Source organism: Populus alba, chromosome 17 (genome assembly GCF_005239225.2).
Source record: "Populus alba chromosome 17, ASM523922v2, whole genome shotgun sequence".
NCBI lineage: Eukaryota > Viridiplantae > Streptophyta > Magnoliopsida > Malpighiales > Salicaceae > Populus > Populus alba.
In genome coordinates this window covers 17,181,346-17,206,801 of record NC_133300.1, presented here as the reverse complement: position 1 = coordinate 17,206,801, position 25,456 = coordinate 17,181,346, and the positions used below count along the sequence as shown (strand labels likewise).

Sequence of the window (25,456 nt, the reverse complement as noted above, 5' to 3'; positions counted from 1 at the left end):
GGTTGGAGATATGGATGATAGAAAGAGCACTATATGTTTTGTTTTCTACATAAGAGACACAACATTCACATGGAATTCAAAGAAGCAACATATAGTCACATTATCAACTTATAAAGCTGAATATATAGGTACCACAACATGTATTTGTCATTTCATATAGCTAAGAAAATTATTGAAAGAGATGTGAATATCACAAGAGAAACCTATGGAAATTTATGTGAACAACTCCGCAGTCATTACTTTAGCTAAGAATTTAGTATTTCATTATAGAAATAAACACATTGATACAAGATTTTATTACATACAAGATTGCATTATAAACAAGAAAGTTGAAGTCAAGTTTGTAAAGACTTAAGATCAAGTCGTGGATATTATCATAAAACCACTTAAATATGATGTTTTTGCCAAAATGAGAGATATGTTGGGAGTTATAAAGAAATCAAGTTTAAGAAAGGATGTTGAAAGTAAACTAAATTTTTGAAGAATTAGTTAAAATAGTCGACCACTTGGGAACTAGTCAACTGGTTGGAATAGAGCAACCGGTTGAATTAATTAGTTGATCGGTTCAAAAATAATCGAACGGTTAAGTTGACAAAACTATATTTTCTATTTAGAGTAGGATTTCATTTAAGTAATTTAATTTTTTATTTGTCTGTTATTTAAGTCTATAAATAAACTTGTAATTAAAAGCTTAATTAATAAGTATAATGAGGAATACACAAAAGAAAAACACTTAATAAGATTTTCTTCTTCTCAAACCTTCTTGTTATTTAGTTTTGCTTTTGCTTATTGCATTGTTGTCCATGAGTTTCTACCACACTAATTTTCTTTCAACACTCCAAACGATCTCTTTACCTATCATACTCGTAATTACCATAATCACAAGTCACATGCCAATATGAATCTGGCTACCTGATGAGAGATATCTAAACTGAAGCAGTTCATTTGAATGTGGAAACATTCAGGGCATTACCCATCCTTTCTGGGGAATGGACCACCCGGCATACTGTGGGCATCCAGGATTTCACCTTGATTTCAGCGGTGATGCCCCATTTATGAAAATTTCAGAACTTTCTTAAAATAACGTGTCACGTACTCTGAAGGTTGCTAGAACAGATTACACAAAAAATGTGTGTTCTATCTTCCCTGTCAACTCCCTTTTAAATCCAGAAATTTTCAGTTATGCTCCAAAAACTACAAGAATATAACACTGCTGTGGATGTCCAATAATTCCAAGTTAAATTTCACAAACTATAGGTATTTCAATAACCATCTCAACTCAAAAATTTAAATATGTTTCAAGAAATTATTTTATATTACTCTGTAGCAACTTGAAGTTGTGTAATATAAACACTATTCTTTCGGCATCTATATCTGCTCTTCAGTCTATGGAGATGAGGCCAGACATAGAAAGTTTGAATTTTGCTCTCGAACAAGGATTTAAGTTGCAGTGAGCTGCAAATGATTTCTTTTGTGACGAACGTAAACATTCTGGTACAGGGCAATGTGGATACAGTACCAACCCAAGCAAATTCACTTGCTATTGCCAAGATCGGCCTTATCCAACCGCTTGTGAGAAGGTTATGTGCTTTCCCAATTATGTTTGTGATAGAACATTGATATTTAAAAAAAAAAAAAACTGGTCTTAAATGATTATATTAAGTGATCTTTTGAAATTTTATGGCCCTAAATTGGTTAGATCGTTTTTCATACATTGCAAAATTCAGAAATGTTTATGCCATGCCAGTTATGTTTTCTCTGCAGTTTCTGATTGACCAACACATTATCTTAACTTACATTTTCCATTTGTGCGAGAGAAACTTCAGGACTACTTCCTCTTGATAATGTAAGACCCTTTTTGTTAATTAACATGGTCTTGTATGTTATCTGTGAATGAGAATAAAGTATTTAGTATTGGATGAGCTGTCCATAAAAGGCCTTTCCTGTATTCTCCTACAAGATCACCTGAAATGGAACTTTACTCAACATTTTCAACACGCTGCACATTTTCACAAGTAGATAAAGGATCTTCGTAATAGATACATGTTTAAACTGTAACTATCTGCTTGATTTCCCATGATTTTGTGTACCAATTGTTGTTCCTATTCTTATAGTTCAATCTCCATAAATTGTGATCTAGGACTGCCATTTTAATGTCCTTGCTTTTCTAGTTTTAAATCATAGACAAGAGAGCTTAAGCTTTACAGTATTTAAGAATATTACAGAGCTCGAAAATATAATAATTTCTTACTATGATCCAGCACCTGAAAAATTGGAGCTCGCGGAATAGCATTTGTAAAGTAGAGCATCTAGAAACAATAGAGGATAGTTGGGGTGGCACAGCCAGAGAGATTAATAGTGGCAGCGTAGAAATAGAAGAGCACCAGAGTTAATATATTCAGCAGAAGCAGTACGCAACACAAGGTTTTTATCGTTATAATAAGCTTCAAATCAGCATCATTATTTGCCTGATGTTTCTCACTATACAAATTTATTAGTCATGTGGAGAAAAGAATTCTTGTGGTTGACTATATGCATAAATAACATAAGTTTTCTATGTTTCCTTGTCATTTGCTAAGATGGCACTGGAAAAGGACTGGCTTTTATATATATATATATATATATGGCTTTTTGTCAACTCAGAACATGATCAAAATAACTAAATATAACACTGTTTATGCCATTGACATTACTATATAAATTATTTCCTATAATGTAACATTTTCTTCATTTTTCTTGCTGGAAAATTTAACCAGTGTGGACGAGGAAGTTGAGGAATATTTAGACAGAACATTTTTTTTTCAAACTAGACTCAAGAAAGAGTGTTTTCACAAAGCTATGCATTCTTGCTGAATTCTCTTGTCTTGATAGACAAGTAAATCATAGATAATTGAATTTGGCATGTTTCAATGCAAAAAGAAATCTGAAAGTATACTAAAGAAAATGCGAGTCTTGTGTCATTCGCATTAGAACTCCAGTGAATGAACAGGAAACTTCTTGTTGCAGACTAAGTCATATTACTGAGTCAAGAGTCAAGACATCTGATTATCTTATGTTTAGAAATAAAACCTGGTTAACTCCATCTGCTCTCTCAGGATTCGAGAGTTCTATACCTGCAGCCCCTTCCCCTCACCCGTAATCTCCAGAAATGCATCCACATCTCCTTCAAACCATCTCTTTATCTCTCACAGTAATTACCATCATCATTATTGCAATTCCAATTTCTCTATGTGAACCTGATGAGCGATATCTAAGCTGCAGCAAGTCATTTGAGTGTGGAAACATTCATAATATAATGTTGGGTCAATCCACAACTCAATCACACATAAATTTACGTGGTTCGGCAACTTGCCTACTCTACGGAGCTATTGGTTTGTATTAAACATTCAAAGGAAACAATACAAACAAAGAGGAGAAGAAATCTCTTCTCAACAATACAAACAAAGAGGAGGATAAATCTGACCTTACGGATATGTCCGGAACAGCCAAAAATGTTGGAAATGACACTGAGATCACCAAAATCGGACTTCGGATGGCTTAGATTTTAGCAATCAAAGTTTTGGATCAACAAACGGTGCAGATGAAGCCGCGTGTCAGCCGGAGTAGCGCCTGCGTCGCACCAAATCAAAACTCAAAAACGGTGCAGATGAAGCCACGTGTCAGCGGATAAGAGCATGTGTCACACCAGATCAAAACTCAGAAACGGTTCAGATGAAGTCACGTGTCCGCGGATAAGAGCCTGCGTCGCACCGGATCAAAAATCGACAACGGTACTGATTAAGCCACGTGTCAATATGACATGACAGTTGACTGTACGGACTTGCTGACGTGTGTGATGACTTTGCTAACGTGGCGGGTCAAACCCGACCTGTTTTGCCGGAAGCCGGGTGAAGAAGGAGCGTGGCGCGCGTACGGCGCGTCGTTGCGCGTGGGCAGTCTGGACGTCGAAGCGTGTCGGTGCGTGCGGGCATGCAGGATGTCGGTTCTTCCCCGGGTTTTCACCAGTGGATTCGTCCGGTCGTTCTCTACATTATGGTATGTTCAAAAACACGTTTTGAGAACTTTTATTTTTTAGTTTGGATCAAACATCCTCTTTTTCAAGAACAAGCTCTGATACAAGTTGTTGGGTCAATCCAGAACTCAATCACACACAGATTTACGTGGTTCGGAAACTTGCCTACTCCACGGAGCTATTGGTTTGTATTAAACATTCAAAGGAAACAATACAAACAAAGAGGAGGAGAAATCTCTTCTCAACTCAACTCTACACTCAAGCTCTCTCTACTGCTCTCTCTTCTCTTCTGTCTGTTCTTTCTGTGTTTTTGCACACTTACAGCGCACACACACACGCAGCTATACTTATACATATTAAGAGCATGGGGCATAAATCATGGCATGATTTATGCCACTATTAATGCCTCCATTATATGCCAAGTGGGAGAGTAGGTATTCCCACTTGCATATAATGGAGGTGGGACATTGTTTGTCTCCATAATGCCAACATATAACCTATCCTTTCTGGGGAGTGAATCGTCCTCAGTACTGTGGCTATCCAGGATTTCATCTTGATTGCAGTGGTGACGCCCCAGTGATTAAAATATCGGAAGTAGCCTACCAAGTCCTAGAGATCAAAAGCATGTCTCGAGTTCATCTCATTTCAACAGAGTACACAGAAAACATTTGTTCTATCCCCCCTGTCAACTCCACTTTTGATTCCGACCGTTTCAGTTATGCTTCAAATACTAAGAATATAATGTTGTACTATGGATGTCCAACGATTCCAAGTCAATTTTTACCAACTTTAGGGCTATCCTATCAGTTCAGTTGCAACATAAGCAGAACTGATATGGTAGGTTACTATCTGACAAGGAACCTGAGCATGTCAGCCACTGGTAGCTTTGCTGCTAACATAAGCAGTTACCTGGAAGTCATGTAATCACAGCGTTCTCATTCCAGCATATGCATCCGCTGTTCGATCAATAGAGAGCCATCCAACTGCTGCAAATTTGACAAATGCTCTTCATCAGGGTTTTTGGTTGCAGTGGACTGCAAATGATTCCTTGTGTAACAAATGCAAATTTTCTGGTGGGCGGTGTGGATACAATACCGATACTAGTAAATTCACTTGCTATTGTCAAGACCAGCCTTATGCAACTACTTGCAAGAAAGGTATGTCGTGTAACCTTTTAATTTTGTGAAAGAAGATTAAATGTCCTGATGTAGACAAAAATTGGCCCAAGCAAGATTTGTTGGATTTCTTTCCATTATCGCAAAATTGAGAAGTGATAATGCACTATTTTCATTTCCTCTATTTTGCTGGAAAGAAAATTCATAACAATTTCCTTATTCTTTATTTAATTAAGATGACCTTATATGATATGTGATTGCATGTAAAATATAGAACAAGTCTGTACTTAAAATAAGGTTGCTTTCCCTTGCAAGTTTCCTATTTTTAACGAAGATAATTAATATTTAAGAATTTTCTTTGTTTTAAATTTCCATTTCCAGGGAAAGAGTACTTGACAAAAACCTTTTGAGTTAAGAAATTAATCAATTTGTTCTTGTTTTGGTCAATGGTTGGATTTTGCATCTATTGTTCACCTAACATTTTGGATAAGAGGGATCCTTAATAAATTGACAAGACCAGATGACCCCGTTAATATTCTACTTGGCACCTGAAATTTGATTTCAAGAAGCTGAATTTTCATGTTTTAACGTACTGCTGTAGCAGTAACAAGATAGTTATGCTCTGTCGTGCGTGACTGTAATTTGGCATGGGAAAGTAAATGTATTTAATTCTGTCTTCTTGGGGCTACTGAGTGTTGATATGATTTGATATCTTGTCATAGATAGAAAAAGATAACTAGACACTTCAAATATAAATCATGGGTAATTTCATGCTTACTATGTCAGGAAACTGAGTTATTTGCTGTTTGTCTTGCAGAGTCTTATAGATGGGAATATAAGCTTATTAAAGGTAAGAAAACCATCAAATACTCTTCTTTTCTCCAATCATTGCATGAATATTTAGTTATGAGATGCTGTGAATATCTATGCTTCTTGTTAGCACATAACATACAACTCACATGAATCAACTGTGATACTCTTATTTCAGCTGTAACGTTAGCTATGTACACGATGATAGCAGTCACCATCATTGTGCTATGCTCTAGAAGAGGATTATCTAGAGGCCAGATGACTAGCTTTTGGAGGCAGAATGCTCAACATAATCTAAATATTGAAACGATCATTATGAACTCGCATTCTCTTACTCCAAAACGCTATACATATTCAGAAATTAAGAAAATGACCAACTCATTCGTGGATAAACTAGGTCAAGGCGGATTTGGAGGTGTATACAAAGGTGAGTTACCGGATGGCCGACCTGTGGCAGTAAAAGTCCTGAAGAATTCCAAAGGTGATGGAGAAGAGTTTGTTAATGAAGTTGTGAGTGTTAGTAGAACTTCTCACGTAAATATAGTTACCCTTTTGGGGTTTTGCTTTGAAAGGACTAAAAGAGCTTTGATCTATGAATACATGTCGAATGGATCTCTAGACAAGTTCATATATCGTCAGACCTCTCTTCATGGAAACCATAATTTACAACGGGAAAAATTATATGAAATTGCTGTCGGCATTGGTAGAGGTCTTGAGTACTTGCATAGAGGTTGTAACACTAGGATTGTTCATTTTGACATAAAACCTCACAACATTCTCTTAGACACAGATTTCTGTCCAAAAATATCTGATTTTGGTCTGGCAAAGCTATGCAAGAGAGAAGAAAGTATGGTTTCAATGACAGGTGCCAGAGGGACTGCAGGGTATATAGCTCCAGAAGTATTCTGCAAAACCTTTGGAGGAGTTTCTTACAAGTCTGACGTGTATAGTTACGGGATGATGGTTCTTGAAATGGTTGGAGGAAAAAGAAACATTGATATCGGAGAATCTCAAAGTAGTGAAATATTCCTTCCAAATTGTATGTATGAATCAGAAGAGGTGTCTAGTCTCCATGGTGTTATAACAGATGAAACAGAAGAGACGATAAAAAAGATGGTTACGGTGGGTTTGTGGTGTGTTCAAACCAATCCATTAGAGAGACCATCAATGACAAAGGTGGTGGAGATGTTAGAAGGCAGTCTTCAATTCTTGCAAACTCCACCAAAGCCTTTCCTGTATTCTCCGACAACATCACTGGAAACGAACCTCACCGCATCAACCTCAAGAGCATGTGCATTGTCACAAAAGGAAAGTGAGCTTGGCTGCCATTAGTTAAAGAAGCTTCATAACAGGTGCCCTAATCATGTTGTAATCCATTACTTGATTTCCAATTATTAAGTCAATCATTATTGACTCTTGCTTAAAATTTAATATGCTGGAAGTGTGGGCTTGATCTGTCACTTTACTGGTCAACACTGGTCGACATAGAAAAGAAGACAGATTTTAATGTTTTCTGCAAAAAACATTTTCCAGAATCCTTCAACATAATACTTCGGTTATATTTTTTATCATTGTAAAGCTTTTTTGATGTACTTGTGATAGTATAATCTTATGCCACCCAGTGTATCAAATTGAGAGTTCATAACATTTACATGTATTTTGCTGTTAATTACCCGATGCTACTAAAGTGGTCAGCAAGTTCACAGGGAATTCAAATTCAAGTTTGTTTTCTTCATCATCTTTTTCTTACTGATTCTTGACTTTGCAAATTCAGATCCCTGATCCGTTGGAGCCTGAATTGACCCTGTCGGCTTTTTGCACTTGGTTTTCAGTAAATAGCAGCTTGGAGATGGCCATGTCCTTTATAACCTTAATGATTTTGAATTTTTTACTTTATAAACTTTATTGGATCGTGGAAACCAAGTGCAAAATGCGATGTGACTCTGTTGGCTTGCTTTTTATTCTTCTGGAGTCGTTACAAAGATCATCAAGGGAAAGTAGTACAACCTTTGGAGATGGCCATGTCGTTCTAGTACCCACGTACAAGAATGTTGTTGCTCACTTGCCATATCCTTACACGATACATTTCTTTGGTAGAATTTGCTGCACAGTTTATTTAATCTAGGAAGGGCTTGATCCTTCTTAACTTATTCATGTATAATTTATTTATTTTTCTTTCTTTTTTGTTGATGAATACAAAATGAAATTCCAATAATGCAGAGATACAAAACAGATTGCAACATGGCGTAATTAACAAACTGAGACATAACAAAACAACCTGAACTTTATGAAACATTTATGCATGTTTCTCCAAAAGGACCAAACTAAATAATGACGCGGCCACATTAAAGAATAAGAATCAAAGAACAAGAATGATGGAATTTTCGAAAGAAGGATCACTAAAAACTTTAATTCGAAGTTTTATTACTGGATAATTATTTTCTAGTAATTTACAGGGATTACAACCTCTTGAAAAAGCCTTAACCAATCTCTATAAAATAGGAAAATCATAATTCAAAATCAAAAAAGAAAAACAACATAAAATTAAACTAGAAATCTGAAATATAAAAAAATAACAAAATTAGCTCGAGTAGCATATATTAAACCAACCCTTGTGGAACTAAGTATGTAGAACCTCCTGACCAAATTTGAGAGCTAGTCGTTTCACAAGATCTAGCCTCGTTTAAGCTTAGTTTTATCTCATTAGTCCATAAACGAGTCTATCGGGCTTCCTACATGATTTAGTTGTGGCAGACTGTTCATAACCATCAGATCCTTCAAACCTGCCTACATCAAACAATATGCAAAAATACTCAAAAATGAAAATTTTGATTCAGAAGCAACTAGCAGAGTCAATCCTGAAAGCTGCCTTTGCTAAGAATATTTTTCTAGCTAAGTTCTTCAAATCTCCTTAGCCTGCGTTCCTGTTAGTACATAATGTGTAATTTAGTTTTTTTAACCAGTTAAGATGTGTTAACGCATCCAAAAATAATCAAGGGACTGATTTATCTTCTTGAAATCCAGCATTGGCTGTAACCTTCGAGAGTCTCTAGATTGTTCATTTCTATCGCTTTATCTATCCAATTCCCCAAAGAGTAATCATCTCAGTTTCCTCCTCATTCTCTCATCTGTCTCGGCCGTTGATGTTGCTGTCATGCTGAAACTAGCTAATTCCCTGAACCCCTTGCCATCAGGCTGGTCCAATGTGTCCTCAAAGGCTTCTGCACCAACTGGATTGGTGTGCAATGTGATACCTCTGGCAAAGACTCCTCAATAAACCTCTCTGGCAACCTGCCTTCAGAGTTGTCTAGATTGACTCTTCGCATTTACTGAGGATATGGCATAGGCTGCAATGAAAGGCAAGTTTTCTTAACAGATGATGCCATCAATGAATGCACATCACATATTTTGGCCTCAACTTTAAACAATCTAGCTTACCCTTTCATTGTTCCATATCAATTTGTTAATGAAACAAGCCATCAATTCATGTAAAGCATTACATGAGTTAACAAGCAAATCGACCTAACTTGTCTATAAGATCTGACTAAGCTACAAGTCAAATGGCGATGCATACGTGTAAATATTAGGGCATTAACCATCACAATTGAGAAGAAAATTTAAGTTTGTAGACTTCATTAACAAACTTCCAAGATGCCAAGAAAGTTTACCAGGATTTTTTCTAGTATGATATTGAAGAAGTGGGGAAGTCCTCCCTATCGAAAATCTTCACTGCACGGATTATATCATGAGGAATCACTATGTGATCCACTATTAGCTCATAGTGTATCACTTTTAAGATGTTTTTCCTTGGATCTATGAAGCTCTGCCTGCAAATTCATCAGTAGACAATTGGTTAGGTCAAAATATGAGGCCATTTTATTCTACCTCTGTTTCATATTTTTTAAGGATCTATCTTCGTGGAAGATAAGACCAAGCTCCTGACAAACCATTTTAAGCTGATCCAGTAGAATGATTGAAGAAATATTCGTAGGGAGAGGAAGGATAAAAATATACCAGTTTGAGTTTCAAATCTGAGATCACACGCTCTCTCTGATTTGCAAAATACTTCAACGACTGGGAGCCACCACGAATGCACCCATAAAAGAAAGAGAGAAGAACAAGGAGAGGAAAGAAGAGAGTCAGGCTCAAACTCATCTAGTAAGAAATGATGGTGCAGGTTGGTGCAAAGCTAACGGCAAAACAAATGCAAGTGACATATTAGCAAGATGAGAAGAGTTTTACTTACCCCAACTCTCTGAATTAGAAGAGATCTCTTTAATGCTTCTCTTTTGGTTAAAAGATTCTTCTTTAGAAGCCTTAGAGGGCGTTTGTAATTTTTTCCACGGTAAATAATTATGGCATGACCTTCTTTTAGCTTGTCCACTGAAACTAGGATCCCGTCACTTTCTGCTTCAAGCAATGTTGCAGTGTGAATGACCTGGGAAAACACTCTCTGCATTGTAATCACCTTCACCACTTCTCTGTGCTTCCAGTGCTGATGCAGACCTTCCATAACACCCTCAAAGACCCCACGCCTCCCTGAACCCACCATCAAAACAAAAAAATCTGAACCACATCCACACACAGATATAGAAGGGAAGGGTAGACTAAGCAGAAAAATAAATGTTATTCGTGGATGGAAGCGTTGTAGTTCAATTCAAACGTGATTAACCAACACTAACCCCTTCCCTTTTCTGGGAGAAATTATTGCATGATCCCGGTTCTGACATAAATGATGTGCAACCTACCATAAAATGACTGTGAGACCCACCACTTTGTGAGTGTGCATTCAAGGGGAGCCAGGCTCATGTAATAGTTTCTCCTTTTCTGGACCACTGACAGCCCTACTTCATTCTTATGCAACAAAACTTGAGGCAATTCTGTTTCAGCGTATGAAAGCCAATGCTCTCACTGCTATTTCTCAAAAATGAGCTTCTTCACACAAAACACTTTTTAACGGGACCAAGGTAAATTAAAGGGAGAAAGGGGAAACCAAGCAACTCATCTAGCATGCAGATCAACCAAAAGAAACAAATGAAAATAGTGTAATCAATGACTCAGATGTTTGAATACCTAACTGAGAGACAACTATGCAGAAAAAATATGGCATGATAAAGCTATCTGGAAACATTTATTTTTATAAAAAAAAGAAGCAAGATTTCAAACAGGGTTCATAATGATAAGCTTTTCTTTACCAAGCACTAAGCTACCACGTAGCTTCAGTCCTATCTTCCGGAAGCATTCTCTTTCCTCTTCTGTCATTATTCCTTGGTCTGCATCCCGTGGACTAGGTACCCATGCAGAATTCAACTTTAACAAGTCCCTCGCTGGCTTCTCTATCTTACTTTTAAGCTGCAAAATCGATGAGGATTATTTTCCAAACCAGCATTGCAGTGATCCTGATAAGATAATGAATTGAGTCTTACAATGCGAAGCCTGTATTCTTGATTCCTCAATTCCCTCTCTAGTTTTTCCTTATAAGCTTCTAATTGAATTTCAGAGTCCCCTTTTGCCGTCTTCTGAAATTTGATTTGGAATTCCTGAAATTCATATAAAGTTCCACTTCTGCTTGTGTTGGTTGGTCCGCCAGGCATATAAGAAGTTTCAATTGCTTTCATTCTTGCACCTTCTTCGTTGGTTTGGCATTTTCTAAGTGCAATTTCTCTGTCCATTATTACATTTGCGACTTGGCCAGGAAGAAAGTCTTTGCCTCTATAAAGTATTATAAAGAACTTATTCCGAAGCAGCAGAACTCCTCCAGTGAGACTCTGTGTATACAACATCAACATTAGAAAAATCTATCTCTGAGATGTCATTTATAGATAAGCGTGCCCAGTGCATGTTCAAGGCAACACTAGTAAGTGTGCCCGGTTGGGCACAGGTCCATATGCAACTCCTCGGACATCAAGCTTTTGAATTAATGATTCAAATAATATGGGTGATCTACTTTACTCAGATCACCATATCAGTGTCCTGGCAACAAATGATACCAGAAGATGTGGTGCTTAAATCATAATGAATTTCAACTGAATACAATCAGAAATGGCCCACCTTGCTCAAAAATCCAGGCTACCAAAGCACATAGAATAAAAATAGGACAACTTCCATACAGACATAACATAAACAAATAATAATTCAGCAAATCAGTAAGTATGATATATGTTGCTTCTCGGTATAGAACTTGCCTTAAGCTCATCTGCCATTTGCTCATTGTTGGTATTTGGAACTCCCCACTTCACAGCAATTTTAGCTATAATAGTCTTTTCCCACAACTTTAAGATAGCAGCAGCTAGGCCTTGAAGTCTTCTGTTCCTCCCTACAGAAAATAAGCAAAACTTTAAAAGCCTTCATGATGCAAAACATTCCTACATGCACACAAGCCTCTAGCATAGCCCAATACATATAATGTCATGCAACATTTCAACCAAATAACTGTTCATGCATGCCAGACCCCTTTTTTCTCAATCAATTCTCAAGCACTATTTAAGAATGTTGTTTCTTAATATGATAGCATATTTCTCTTTTCTCCTTGTTTCAGTTATCTTATGCATGTGATGTGTTCGTTGTTTGTCTGTACTCTATGTATTCGTATGAGTATGTCTGCTTTTGTTCATAGGGAAAAAATGCAATAGAAAGCTTTATACAGTAAGAAAATACCAAGGACAAAATGTGTGGGTAGAGATTGAGCAAGCTTTCTCAAGTATGTCAGTTCATCATCTTTCAACTTTGATCTCATACATGGAGGACAAAGCCTTGATGGAGACCTTAATCCTTTAACCACTTCTGGAAGCAAATCTGCATCTACTGGCAATGGCTTTCGCATCCACCAGTCAACAAAACGAGGTCCTAAGCCATCTAATAATCTATCAGTTTCTCTCTCAAACAGTGATCCATTAATTGGTTGTGTATTCAAATCTGCTTCCATTAAGATGCCAGCTGATATAGACTCTTCTTCTCCACCATTTCTGGGGAAACTTTCCTCGATTGTAGCTGTATTAAAGTTTTTCTTCCACTGATAATTGCATCCTCTATAAACAATATGAAAATCTTTTCTGGTCCAAACAACCAAGCCTCCTGTCTTCATCTGTTTACAAAGGAATGAAAAGAATGCAGTTGTTGCATTTTGATTGCTCCAGGTATACCAGCAAATTTTAAAAAAGAAAAGACAACCCATAAACAAGTAGCCTTATTTTAAAGTTGCAACAAATACAAACAAGAACATCCGAGATAGCATGCCAATCTCTACAATATGAGCAACAAAGCATTCACCCCTATACTAAGCAGTACAGTTTACACAGATCAATCACAAATAACTCTTTTCCAGGCAGAATACTTACATCGGCCCAAAAAAGGGTCAATGAAGCTTTGCATAGAAAATGTGCTAAAAGCAGCAAGATGAGCAATCTGAAAGGAATTATTACTGCATAGTTTAGAAATTGATCTTCTTTTCTTAGGAAAATAAGTTTAAAATTTGATCTTCTTTTTCTTATGCAAATACGGTCTTTTAAACACAAGTTCTTAATCAGGGTGGAAATCAAGCTTCTGAACAGAAAGCATGTCTTTCCATGAATTACGAACACTTATCTCCAAAGTAACTTCCAAAAAAGAAAGAAATTGCAAGAATCAATAAACCAGCAAAAAATTAGTACAAAAAAGTAAACCAACTAACCTCAACAATATCTCTTGCTCTATTCATATTTCTACACAAAGGCATATAGAATTTAATCATAGCCAGCTCACTCGTTCTCCAAGTCAATCTTATCTCATCAACTACACTCTGTGTCACCCCAGCTTTCTTCACCTTTACCCAAGTCCTCATCTTTGCAGCCTCTCCTCTCAATCTCTCAAGTAACTCCTTATCAAGACTCAACTCGGCCTTGCTAACCACCTTCTCTTTTTTCATTCTCCAATTCCCAACTCTCTCTTCTCTCACCCATGGCAGCTTTTTTTCCCTAAACTCCAAAACCCCATCTCCGTTAAGCTGTTTTAAACCCTCTCCAATCTCAAAACCCCCAGAATTTTCTGGGGTTTCCTTCAAGTTTTGATCTTTTTGGAGTTTTTCAATACTTCTTACAATCCTTTGATCACCGAAAACACTTAAAATCCTTTCTTTTCCGAGCTGCTTTAAACTCTCTCCACTCTCAGAAACCTCTTGGGTGTCCTTCAAGTTTTCATCTCTTTGCAGTCTTTCAACACTTTTAACAATCTGTATCATTGCTTTATTGCCTCTAACCCCACTTTCTTTAGCAGTCAAAGCCTTGTCATCTTTTTCAATCTTGTCATTCTTTATTGGCTTCTTGTTTTTGGGGTTGGTGAGGTTAAGGAGTTCGTGGGGTTGGAGAATGAGAGGACCCTTTATCCATGGAGGTGTTGGCACTTTAACATTGGTGGTGGCATTGGATTGCGAAATGGGGTTTGTTAACACCGCAAGTTCTTTGTTGTTGTTGTTTGCAAACATAAATGAAGGGGTTGTTATCTGGGCATTGTTTAAGGTAGTATTACTGTGCTTTTTTGTTGTTGGGTTTAAGGAGGATGTTATGGGAGTGTAAGAAGAGAAAAATTTGAGACACAGAGCTGATGAAGCCATGAGTGGTTGATTCACTTGTGAGCGAGCGAGCGAGCGAGAGTGGATTCTTTTCAATAATGAGAGGATGCCGTTTTCTACAGTAAAAACGCTGCTAAAAAGATTCGTCATTAAATCATAGGCTAATCAGTCGAGAGACCCCTGAGACTTTTGGTCAAATCCAACTACGCCCCTGAACTATTAATTTTCTGATTTTAATCCCTTAATCTATCAAGTCAAGGCAGTACACTCCCTTTTTTTGGGTCCTTTAGGTTTTTTGCATGAAAATTGAGAGGTAATAGTCATAGACGTTCATATAACATGCTAATTAATGGGGTCTAAAGGATGGAAGCCTAAGGAACCCTATTGCCTTGACCTGATGATTTGATGGATCAAAATCAGGAAATTAAACGTTCAGGGATATCTCCTCCAAAGTAGCATAGAATACAGCTACAGTTCACGAGCTGAGATGTAATCCGAGTCCAAATGTTTTTATAATATCCAGTACCGACCTATCCAATTAAAAACCTGCGATTAATTCAAGATAAAAAAACAATTCAAAAATGTATTTATCTTAATTTAAAAAATTTAATTAAATCACAGTTATTTTAAATTTAAGAAAACAATCAAGGAAAATTTTCAAGTTAAATTTTAAAATTATAATAATTATTATTTTTATTTTTACATTAATTCTTGTAATATGTATCAACGCTCTAGCTTGATGTGAATCTTATTCTAAATCAACTTTCAAATTAAATTTTAAAATTATAATAAATTTTATTTTTATTTTATAATTAGATAATTTTCAAATTAAAAGTTTTGAAAAAAATATTTTAAAAATAAAAAATAATATATATTATCTTTAAAAAAAATCCCAAAATATAAAAATTCATTCTAAAACGCTATCTCCTCCTCATTTCGATTTCCACTCCTTCATCCAGCAACCCCTGAACACTTTGTAATCTCAGTACATAACCCATATCTTTAGTTTACAACTAGCATTAGATGGTTTTAACTTTCAAATATTGTTAATAACATGATACACATCCCATAAAACATAAATGATTATTAGCGTTATTATTTCTTAATAGGACTGATAATTCCTGAATGGCACAATGCAAATGTATAATGGGAAAGAAGATGAAACTAATGTCAAATTGAGCTACAGCTTGTAAAACAAATTTGACAGCATAAAACCAACCTCCTAGTCACTTCATAGCTGCTGCACTAGTCTCCCCATTTGAATACAAACATAAACATAGAGAAGATGTAGAAAAATTAACACTTCTAGGGCACAGTTTATTGATTGAAATTATAAAATCCAAATACTACATGCATGCCTACTGCACCTTCTGCGCTTTCTGGCGTGAATCATCCTCAGGATCACGAAGGGTTCCCAGCATCCAATCCATCCATATGGTATAATGGCCATAGTTATGCTTGTATGTAGTATGATGAATTGTGTGGTACCCAGCACCCATTATGGGCCATAGGTTGGCATGGATGCAATCGTGAATGTTGGCTGTCCATACACCCTCGATGAATAAGAGGGCTATGTGTGACCTAAAATGGATTGGCACAAGAAAGAGAGCTACGACATGTGGTACAGCTTGTAGAATCCCATCCAGTGGGTGAAATGCCAGACCTGAAATAGACAATTACTTCTGCTTCGTGATCCAGATTAAAAATTCTGATTATAATGGTACGTTAATAGGGATAGCTCACTAAAATAAAAGTAATTCCAAGTAGTTAACAATGCTATAACATGACTTGATTCAAATAAAAGCAATTGCTTGATGTGAAGTCAACAATACCTTCCCCTCAAGGGAAATCTTTCACTAAATTCCTCACAACCACCACGCTGAATTCTGATATTCAGTAGTATAGTGACTAAATAAATATCATATTCCTTGACCACATCACCAAATGATGGAACAAGATTTCAACATGTCGTCAAATGTATGCGACAAAAGTCCCAGAAACATAGTGTTTGCCCCTGTATAGAAGCCACCTGATGTTGATGCAATTATCAACAAGGTTTCAACAAATTCATCAATGATTTAGTTTTACACTCTTCTAATAGAGGGCAGCTTCTACGTTTTAAACTAACTTTTTGGAACTTTGATCCCACAGATTCATTAACTGAATCATACAATGTGGAATTTTTTTCTAGCACACGTTCAGTGAATTGATCACACAAGGTGGGTTTTTTCAGTTGTATCATTACCAAAGTCTGGAATTCAGTGCGGTGTTTTAGTGAAATTCAATGAAAAGTTGGTCAAAAAACACAATTTGCAGCAAATTAAGTGCATTTCGAAGGTCATGCTAATAGAGCAAAAGAAAAAAGGTAAGTAGTCAACATTAGCAGAAGAATAAACTTGTATTATAACCTAATCCAGTTATCTTGGTAAATAGTTAAAGTTTTGAATTTGTACCCAAACATGAGAGCAAACCAAGCAAAGCACACCTTATAATAAAAGCTTTCAGCCAATAAGCTACAACATTTGTTAACAGCAAATTCTGCAATGCCTTCCCTGTACGCCTTTTCCAAAAAGATCACACTTTATCCAAAAAAAATTTCACTAAATTCTGTAATTTTTACACTACATTACACTGGTGATCCAAATATGTCCACATAGTTGGTACCGATGTACAATATCAGGTCACCTTCAGGCCAGATATGGATTGCTTATTGCTGAAATTCAGCAACAAAGAAGGCAGTTCTCTAATAGTCACATTTTCTTTAATTGTCACAAAGTACCGTAACTATACTTTTCAAGGGATGGAATTATTTTTTTTTCAGTGCCAAATTTCCACTGTTACAAAATAATATCCAGCACAAACCTCATATCCAGTCTAGGTGTTACTGGCTATGGCCATGTTTGGTAACACTTGCAAACTGGCATTGAACCTCTTGCAAAATGAGATGAGAAATAGCATGGGGGAGCTAGATTTGGATAAGGAGTTTTAGGGTATTGTAGAATTTGTTTCATAAACAGTGGAACTAAATAGACTGGATTAAGAACATACCAGCAAATGGAGAAAGAGTGTTCTGTTTGTTGTAGATGTGATGGGTTGCATGAAGATGCTTGTACAAAGGTTTTATATCATGTAATTCTCTATGCATCCAGTAAATCCCAAACTCCACAATAACAAGATACATAGCCAAATACGTGATGTAGGCAAACCAGCCAACTTCAGATATGCTAGAGAAACACTTTGTCCAGCCATTTTCAATCATGTATTCAGAAACAGTTGGAAGCAGAGTGTACCATGGCATCGCCTTCATAGCAACATATATTTGTAAGAGCATGGCTCTATTTGAAGGGATGGCATCTGCAATGGGAATATGCAAGAGATCAAAAAAATGTGTAATCTTGAGCTTGGTAAGGAAACTAGCACAACATCTTCCCAAAGTGAATGATACAAGATTCCAAATGAAACCCAAATAATACCTTACATATGAAAACCTAGTATGACCATCTTACATAAGAAAACTCTACCAATAAATCAATCAACAACTTTTAAAAGTCAAGCTTATTGGTTGAAATAGCAGAGCAGTCTTATTAAAGAGATACGCACATGCTATGGGCAAATAGGAACAGGAAAAAAATTTAACATAAGAAATAAAAAGTGGTAACTTCCCTGCAAATAGGGACAGATGGCAGAAAAACATGAAAGCAGTAACTTCTATACACATCGTAACTCCTGTTGTCATAATCATGTAATGAAGTAATGTTATTTTATGTGGCATTCGGGCTTCAGCACATCATGCAGAGCTTGTTTGGCAGCGTGGTTGCGGTTACTTTTCAAATAACTTTTCATGTCAAAAAACATGCTAATTATGTTTTTTTATTTTTTAAAAATCATTTTTAACATCAGCACATCAAAATGATTTGAAAACACTAAAAATATATTAATTTGAAATTAATAAAAAAAAAATTAAATTTTTTCAAAGGCACTTTTAAAACGCAGAAACAAACAGGCCATAAATGGCTATGTGAAGCTCAAAATAAACAAAAGGGAGCAATTGCAATGAATATAACTTGCAGAAAAAGAGGTGAAAAATATTACATATTTCCAAGAAAGTTAAAAGAGGTAAGCATGGGAGACAAGAATATGGTATAATATGTGGTTATGTTTAAAAGCAAAGTAAGGAAAGCAAGCAATGTAGCTAAGGAAACAAAGGCATGGGATGGCCTTTAAATTGACAAAATATGCATCTTATGGGGGGAAACATTTAGAAGGTTGACATAAAGATCGAAAACTAATAAATAAAGAAACTCAGATTCACATTCAGGAACATTTACCCTCGAAAAAATTAGAAACATTTGATATCTATATCGAACACTTGAAAGTTTAAGAGGAGGCAGGTATTCGCACTGCATCAATCAACTTAAAATTTTCATTGCAGATCTGGAGGTGGGAAAAAAAAGGAAGAAACCCCAATATAATACAGTAAATAGATCATTAGATAGAACACAGGCATTAAACAACTCAGACATAAACATTAATTCACAATTGAGATACCTTCAAAATCCAAGTGAAAAAAATTCTTGAAAAGTTCAGAATAAGAACAGACGATACAACAATCAAACTTGACAGCAAAGCAGATACTATAAATAAGCACCTATGCAAAAGCAGCCAAAAATAAGGTCATCAGTGGACTATAAACAAAGACCCAAACTTTACAACTAGCCATCCACTGTGTGTTGAGAAAAGCAACAGTAACAGTACAAATGATTCGAGCAATACCAACTCATCAAATCTTCTAACCACATATGTATCATCTCACAGTGAAATTGCAAAGCTTCAACAGTAACAAAATTAAGAATCCAGGGAGGAAAAGGGAAAACAGCATGATACCAGTTAGGGGTGTTCAAAATAACCGATCCGAATATTTTAGTGTGGCAATCCAAAACCTTCAGATCAAAAATTTCTGTGCCTTTCATGCAATTTAACCGAACCCCTGAATCGGTTCAAAATTAATGTAACTCGGTTCGGTTGAAGTCTAAACCGAACCGAACCGAACCGTGAACACCCCTGTAACATCAATTGTCAGCCATGAAAAAGCATGACAAAAAAAAAAATCCAGATTCAAAATCAACAACTGGATCGACCCATTACTTATCAATCATAAACATCACAAAAGAAGAACTTTTAAAACCAAAAAAAAAAATCAAACCATATCTATTAATTAACTAGAAAAACTAAGACAGTTATTACAAAGAAACATCTAGACAAAAATAAATAAATTCAAACTCCAGAAAGAAAGACAAACAAATGGACCCAAAGTCAACAGTAAACGACGAAATAAATTTAAAAAAAAAACCTAGATTCATGAATTCAACAAGTGAGCAAAACCCATCTCACATCAAGAAAAACATCAAACAAGAAAAAGAAATGTGCCCATTACCTTTAGGAACATAAACGTTGCGTTTCAAGTAATAAATATAGAAGCACCAGAGAAGTCCAGAGATGAAGTAAAGAAGAGTTCCACCAACGAAGTTACGAAGCCAAGTCTGCAAGAAATGAGGTAGCGTGACCCACCAACTGGAGGGTAACAAATGACGCAAAACAATGTTGTTGAACATTGCTGTCTCGTCCAAGAACTGCTGCCAGTACTTGTCTCCCTCCATGTTTATGGTCTTTAAGATTCCCGACGACACGCCGCCGGAGATATAAGATTGAGAGAGAGAGAGAGAGAGAGAGAGAGAGAGATGTGTGATATAGATGTCTGATGAAACAAGGAACTAAAACGTGCGTGTGCGCTGTTACAGTGAAACTACCAGGAAAGTAGGAGTTTGGACTTTGGTGTAGGAGAGGGTTTTTGTTTTTTTTGCTGTACTGCACTGTGCTGTGAGACTATTAACCACATCCTTGCCACAGCCTCACTTTTCCTCTTCTTCTTTTTTCCTGGGAAATAATTATTTTTAAAAAAATAAATTTCTAAAAAATAAATTATTTTCTAATATTTGTTAGTGTATAAAAAATAAGTAAGAAAATAATTTTTAATATTTAGTAATGTTATGAAAAATGAACTGAAAAAATAGCATATTAATATTTTATTTTTTTCAAGTTTATTAAAATAATAAAAAATAAATTTTACAAATTAAAATGTTGAATGAGATTAAAATTGAAAAAAATATAATTTCATAAATTATCTCAAATAAAATAAATAATAATCAAAATAATGAAGATCAAATCTAAAAAGTAAAAAAAATTGAAAAATAATGAAATTAAAATAATAATAATTACAATTTCATAAATTATTTCAAATAAAATAAGTCAATCAAAATAATAAGGACTAAATTTAATAAATAAAAAATTTTAATTAAAAAAATGAGAAGAGAAAAGCAAAATAACAATTATAAAAATAAAACCAAAGTTGATATAAAAATTAAAATTTAAGGGATGAAATTAAAAAACAAAAATTCAAACAAAATATGTATCAATCAAAAGTTTGAGAACCAAATTTGATATAATCAATAAATAATATGATATTTCTAAATTTTTCACAACTTATGAAAAGTGTTTTTGCCCAAAATAAAAGAAAAATACTTTCCTAAAAATCAAGCAAGAAGTGTTTTCCATTAACTAACTTTTCTAATGATAAACAAACACATGAAAGTTTGGAGAGTGATTTCCAAAAAATCAGGTTTCTGTGCAAACAAACACACTTTTAATAATAACATAAATAGTCCAAATTATATTATTATAATTATATTATTAACTATAAAGTAAAAGAGAAAAAGGGTTTTACTTGCCACTTCTCATAAAACATTTTTTATTTAAAAAGTACTTTGCTTTTTTTTATCTTTGATTTTTTGAATTATTTTTTTATTGTTATTTAATATTAAATTTTTTTTATTAAGATATCACACTCTCATGGCATGAATTATTGATTTAGTAAATTAACTCGATTGACTTTGTTTTTCTCTATTTTTTTAATTAATATATTTTTAAATTTTATCATTAATATTGGGTTGATTAAGAATTAAACTTTATGGTTTATTTTGTTTACTTTCTATTATGTTATTTCAACCTCAAGGCCCAGGAATAGTGCTTAACATGTTAACCCCAGATGACTCGGGTTATTTTTTATGTTATTTTTTAATTAATTTTTTTTTATTTCATTATTCAACCCAAGACCGGTTGGAAATTTAGCTTCATAATTTGTTTTATTTACTTTTTATTGGATATCTTAGTCTCACAATCAAGGTCGCGAGTTTTGGCATTTTAATTTTGGTTAAATAGAGTCATTTTTTGTTTTTTTTTCTAAGAGATTATATCAGTCTCATAACCCAGATCAAGGGTCCTTCAACATTGAATTTTATTTTTATTGGGTTGTTTATATCTAATGATCTAAGTCACGAGTTTAACAAGTTAGTCCAAGTAACTTGTTTTTTTTAAAAAAAAATTATTGGCTTTTTTTCCTTCCAATTTTATCGTCTAAATTAAGTTTTATTATTAGTTTCAGTTTGCTTTTTATTAAGTTATCTTGACTTTATAACCTAAGAACAGTGTTTGATAAGTTAACCCATATTGACTTGCCTCATTTTTTGTGTCTTTTTTTTATATATATAAATTTCATTGTTCAACATTGGTCACGATAGGAGTAATTAAGAATTGAGTTTCATAATTTATTTTGACTTGCTCTCCTTGGGGTTATCTCAATCTCACAATCAAATTCATGAATTTGACATGTTAATTCATGTTAAATTAAGTTGTTTATTTATTTATTTTCTATAAAGTTATCTCAATCTGATGACCTGAGTCATGAATTTAGATGATTGATTTTGGTCATTTTTTATGTTTTTTTTTTAATTGCATCTTTCAACATGGGCTACTACGGATTGGAATTTGTAATTTCTTTTGATTTGCTTTCCATTAGGTTATCTCGATCTTATAACTCGAGTTACATGTTTTATAGGTTAACTTGGGTTGTTTTTTAGGTTATTTTTAAATTGAATTATTTTTTTTAATTTCATCAAATAATGGGTTGATTGGAAATTACGTTTCATAGTTTATTTTGATTTGTTTTCTATGGAATTATTATAGTCTTATAATCTAGGTAACAATTTTAATTAAGTTAACTCTGGTTGACTTAAATTATTCCAATAAAATTTTTTCTTGATATTAAAAAAATATAATCTTTAATTTTTTAAATTAAACTATATTTTTACAAGTTGTATGAGTTGTTTTTGGACCTGTAAAGAAAAAAAATTAGCAGTACCTGAATATTTTTTTTTATTCAAAAACAATTTGACCTAAACCTAGTTTGAGTCAATGTTATAATTATATAAACTAAAAGAATTAGGTGAAGAAATAGTGTAATTCCCGAAATTTTTTTCTATTAATAATTAATTGTATCTTTTCTAAAACAGATGTGTTATGGATATGGTTTTCGTGTTTAACAATCCTAAAAAAAAGGGTTGAAACATTAAAAGTTCATTTAGAATAGTTTTAATTGTTAAGATAATACTTAAAAAATTATCCAGTTGTGTTTTTATTTTTAAGTAAGATTATATCTTTTATAATAATATTAAAAAAAAAATTATGAATAATTATATATGAGTATAATACACATAATGTTTTAAGAAAATCATGAATATTTGATAACAATAAAATATTTTTTATTATAATTTTTTTATATAATGTTTTAAAATTAATTATTCTTTTTTTTATATATATATAATCTTATAAAAAAAGTATTTTAGTTATCCTTACTTTCAATTCATAAAACATGATATTAATAATAAAAAAAACATTTTGATAAAAGATGCATGCATAAGAAAATATAATATATTTGATAAAAAAAAATTTTAAGAGAATTTAAATAACTATCTATTTAAATTATAAAAAAAAACTAAATAAAAATAGATTTTAAAAGCTATACACCGTGACAACAAATAGTAATTTTATCAAATGAAGATGATGATTTATTAAATACTGATTCAATTGATAACTCGACAAAATTATTCGTAACTACAATCGGCTACTGTTTTCTTTTTAAAAATAAAAAAATAAAATTGAAGGGGAAAGAAAATACTTTTTTAATTTAAGAAATCAGAGTATTCAGGTCGTCGTGCTGCCGTACAGAACAGTCTCTAGTAGAAGCCACATGTACAGCTCTCCTGACAAAGAAACAAAAAATTAAAAAAACAAATATCAGCGAATTATTCGAGGCATGTCTGGTGTCGCAGCAACCATAGTTTTTATAACAGGTCTGGTTCAAGATCCAGAATCTATATTTTAACCGGTTATTAAGTTTTTTTCAGGTGACTGTATCGTTTGGAATAATTTTTTTAATAAAAATTAAAATAATATTATTTTAATAAAAAATAAAAATCAACTAGTTATAATTAGATTTTGTAGAGTTAATCTAGTTATCAGTCAACCTATTAAATCAATCAAGTTATACAATATATATATATTTTTTTTTCAATCCAAGTCGATTCCCAATCAGCTGAATTTTAAATTTATCGAGCCGGATTGATTTCAAAACTACGAGGACAACCATGCCGTGAGGAAACATAAATCATTAGAAAACAAAAAAAAAAAAAAACTTCGCAGATTTATGTCTAGAGACAGTCAACGAAAGAATAATTTATTTTTCCAGTCAAACTTGAACAACCAGTATTTTTTACAGCCACATGGGTATGGCACTTTTCTAGCCACGTGTACCGTGTCCAAGCCGCTAGAATTTTCTAGCCTATCAGTGGACTCGGTGTCCAACCTTATGGGCGTTACTTTATATTATTGCAAGCGTGTTTGTGAGGATATTTGCTGTTATTTTTTTAATATATTTTATTTAAAAATATATTAAAATTATTTTTTTTATTTTTAAAAATTATTTTTTAACATCAATATATTAAAATAATTTAAAAATATAAACACAATAATTTTGTCAACAAATTATCTGCAATGGCACGTGAGAACAAATTAATCTACACAATCAAGCAATTACCTCTGAACTGCATGTGAGTTTGCCAACAAGAGTCATTCACAGTAGAGTCCGGACTTTGAGCGTTCGCTTCGTCGAGAAATTTTATTGAATTACCAGTTATTTTATGTCATTCATTTAAAAAGAATCCTAGTATATTAACATATTAAATTTTTTTTAAAATATAAAAAAATATATTAAGTGTATAAAAAATATTTTAATCATATGAAATCAGGGCCAAACTCAAAAGTCTTGAGGTTGACAATTGACAAATATACTCGACTCAAGTGTCTTGAGTCTGACAATCATGCCAGACACAAACGTCTTAGGTCTGAGAGTCATACTAAACCTACGTTACTTGGATCTGGCGGCCAAGTAATTTGGGTCTTGCTTGTTTGTCAGATCCAAATAAACGTTGATCCAGTGTAATTTTTTGAATTTAAAAATAATAAAATAATATCAAAATATCCCCAATGATTATAGAAATTGCATAAAAAAAAGTGTGAAAAAAATACCTTTATATGTAAAGCTTCTTTTTTTTTTTAATCTTTTTCAAGGCTAAAGATGTATTTTAACTATTTAATAGTTTGTAAAAGATCAAAAAAACCTCGGGCAATAGATCTTAATTTTGTTAACCTTAGGGATATAATAATATTTTTACTATACAAATAATCATAAAAAGATTACCATACCTCTGCATAAACATTCCCCACAACTAGGGCTTCAATTTTTTTTAACTAAATGGTAAAATGATAATTTAACTTTATATGAAAAGACAACATTAACCTCATTTCAAGCCTTCAAAGCTTGAAAAAATCACTATGAAAGTCCATAGTGTACTGTGTCTTGGTCCACAGTGCACTTGTACAGGGTTGCAAACCCCATGAAGCCTAGGTCTAATAATTATGGCAAACTCGCGCTTGGGTCTAACACTAGACATAGTTGACAAACCTAAGGCTCTTGGGCCTGGCATTGTTACCAAACTCAAGGACTTTGGGTTGTCGTTGTAG

General features: G+C 33.9%; 2 protein-coding genes and 1 pseudogene across 3 annotated transcripts; 1 reads left to right on the top strand and 2 right to left on the bottom strand.

Annotated features, from left to right (window-relative positions):
- Positions 1–4,504: 4,504 nt before the first annotated feature.
- On the top strand, positions 4,505–7,709 carry LOC118029770 (LEAF RUST 10 DISEASE-RESISTANCE LOCUS RECEPTOR-LIKE PROTEIN KINASE-like 2.5; annotated as a pseudogene).
- A 1,038-nt stretch (positions 7,710–8,747) lies between these two features.
- Positions 8,748–14,606, bottom strand: LOC118029719 (chloroplastic group IIA intron splicing facilitator CRS1, chloroplastic). The gene is made up of 9 exons (XM_035033634.2): positions 13,607–14,606; positions 12,595–13,021; positions 12,123–12,253; positions 11,364–11,705; positions 11,133–11,289; positions 10,184–10,476; positions 9,952–10,011; positions 9,606–9,764; positions 8,748–9,284 (listed from the first exon to the last, which is right to left on the bottom strand). The coding sequence occupies exons 1-8, from the start codon at positions 14,522–14,524 to the stop codon at positions 9,714–9,716; spliced, it is 2,379 nt and encodes a 792-aa protein (XP_034889525.1). The 5' UTR covers positions 14,525–14,606; the 3' UTR covers positions 8,748–9,284; positions 9,606–9,713.
- A 945-nt stretch (positions 14,607–15,551) lies between these two features.
- LOC118029721 (delta(7)-sterol-C5(6)-desaturase 1) lies at positions 15,552–20,339 on the bottom strand. Of its 2 annotated transcripts, none has more exons than XM_035033636.2 (3): positions 19,917–20,339; positions 17,531–17,836; positions 15,552–16,145 (listed from the first exon to the last, which is right to left on the bottom strand). In XM_035033636.2, the coding sequence occupies exons 1-3, from the start codon at positions 20,137–20,139 to the stop codon at positions 15,841–15,843; spliced, it is 834 nt and encodes a 277-aa protein (XP_034889527.1). In that variant the 5' UTR covers positions 20,140–20,339; the 3' UTR covers positions 15,552–15,840. The 2 variants fall into 2 exon arrangements, with proteins under 2 accessions (XP_034889527.1, XP_073261890.1); XM_073405789.1 differs by lacking the exon at positions 19,917–20,339 and adding an exon at positions 18,811–19,317.
- Between the last annotated feature and the right edge of the window lie 5,117 nt (positions 20,340–25,456).

What these genes read in the sequence shown, in the direction of transcription:
- LOC118029719 (XM_035033634.2), bottom strand. Translation starts at nt 14,524, where the DNA reads ATGGCTTCATCAGCTCTGTGTCTCAAATTTTTCTCTTCTTACACTCCC. An exon ending in ACCCACACATTTTGTCCTTG is followed by an intron (nt 12,254 to 12,594) that starts GTATTTTCTTAC and finishes TATTTTCTGTAG; the next exon opens with GGAGGAACAGAAGACTTCAA. An exon ending in AAGAATACAGGCTTCGCATT is followed by an intron (nt 11,290 to 11,363) that starts GTAAGACTCAAT and finishes TCGATTTTGCAG; the next exon opens with CTTAAAAGTAAGATAGAGAA.
- LOC118029721 (XM_035033636.2), bottom strand. Translation starts at nt 20,139, where the DNA reads ATGGAGGGAGACAAGTACTGGCAGCAGTTCTTGGACGAGACAGCAATG. An exon ending in CAACGTTTATGTTCCTAAAG is followed by an intron (nt 17,837 to 19,916) that starts GTAATGGGCACA and finishes TTCCCATTGCAG; the next exon opens with ATGCCATCCCTTCAAATAGA. An exon ending in CACTCTTTCTCCATTTGCTG is followed by an intron (nt 16,146 to 17,530) that starts GTATGTTCTTAA and finishes TGTCTATTTCAG; the next exon opens with GTCTGGCATTTCACCCACTG.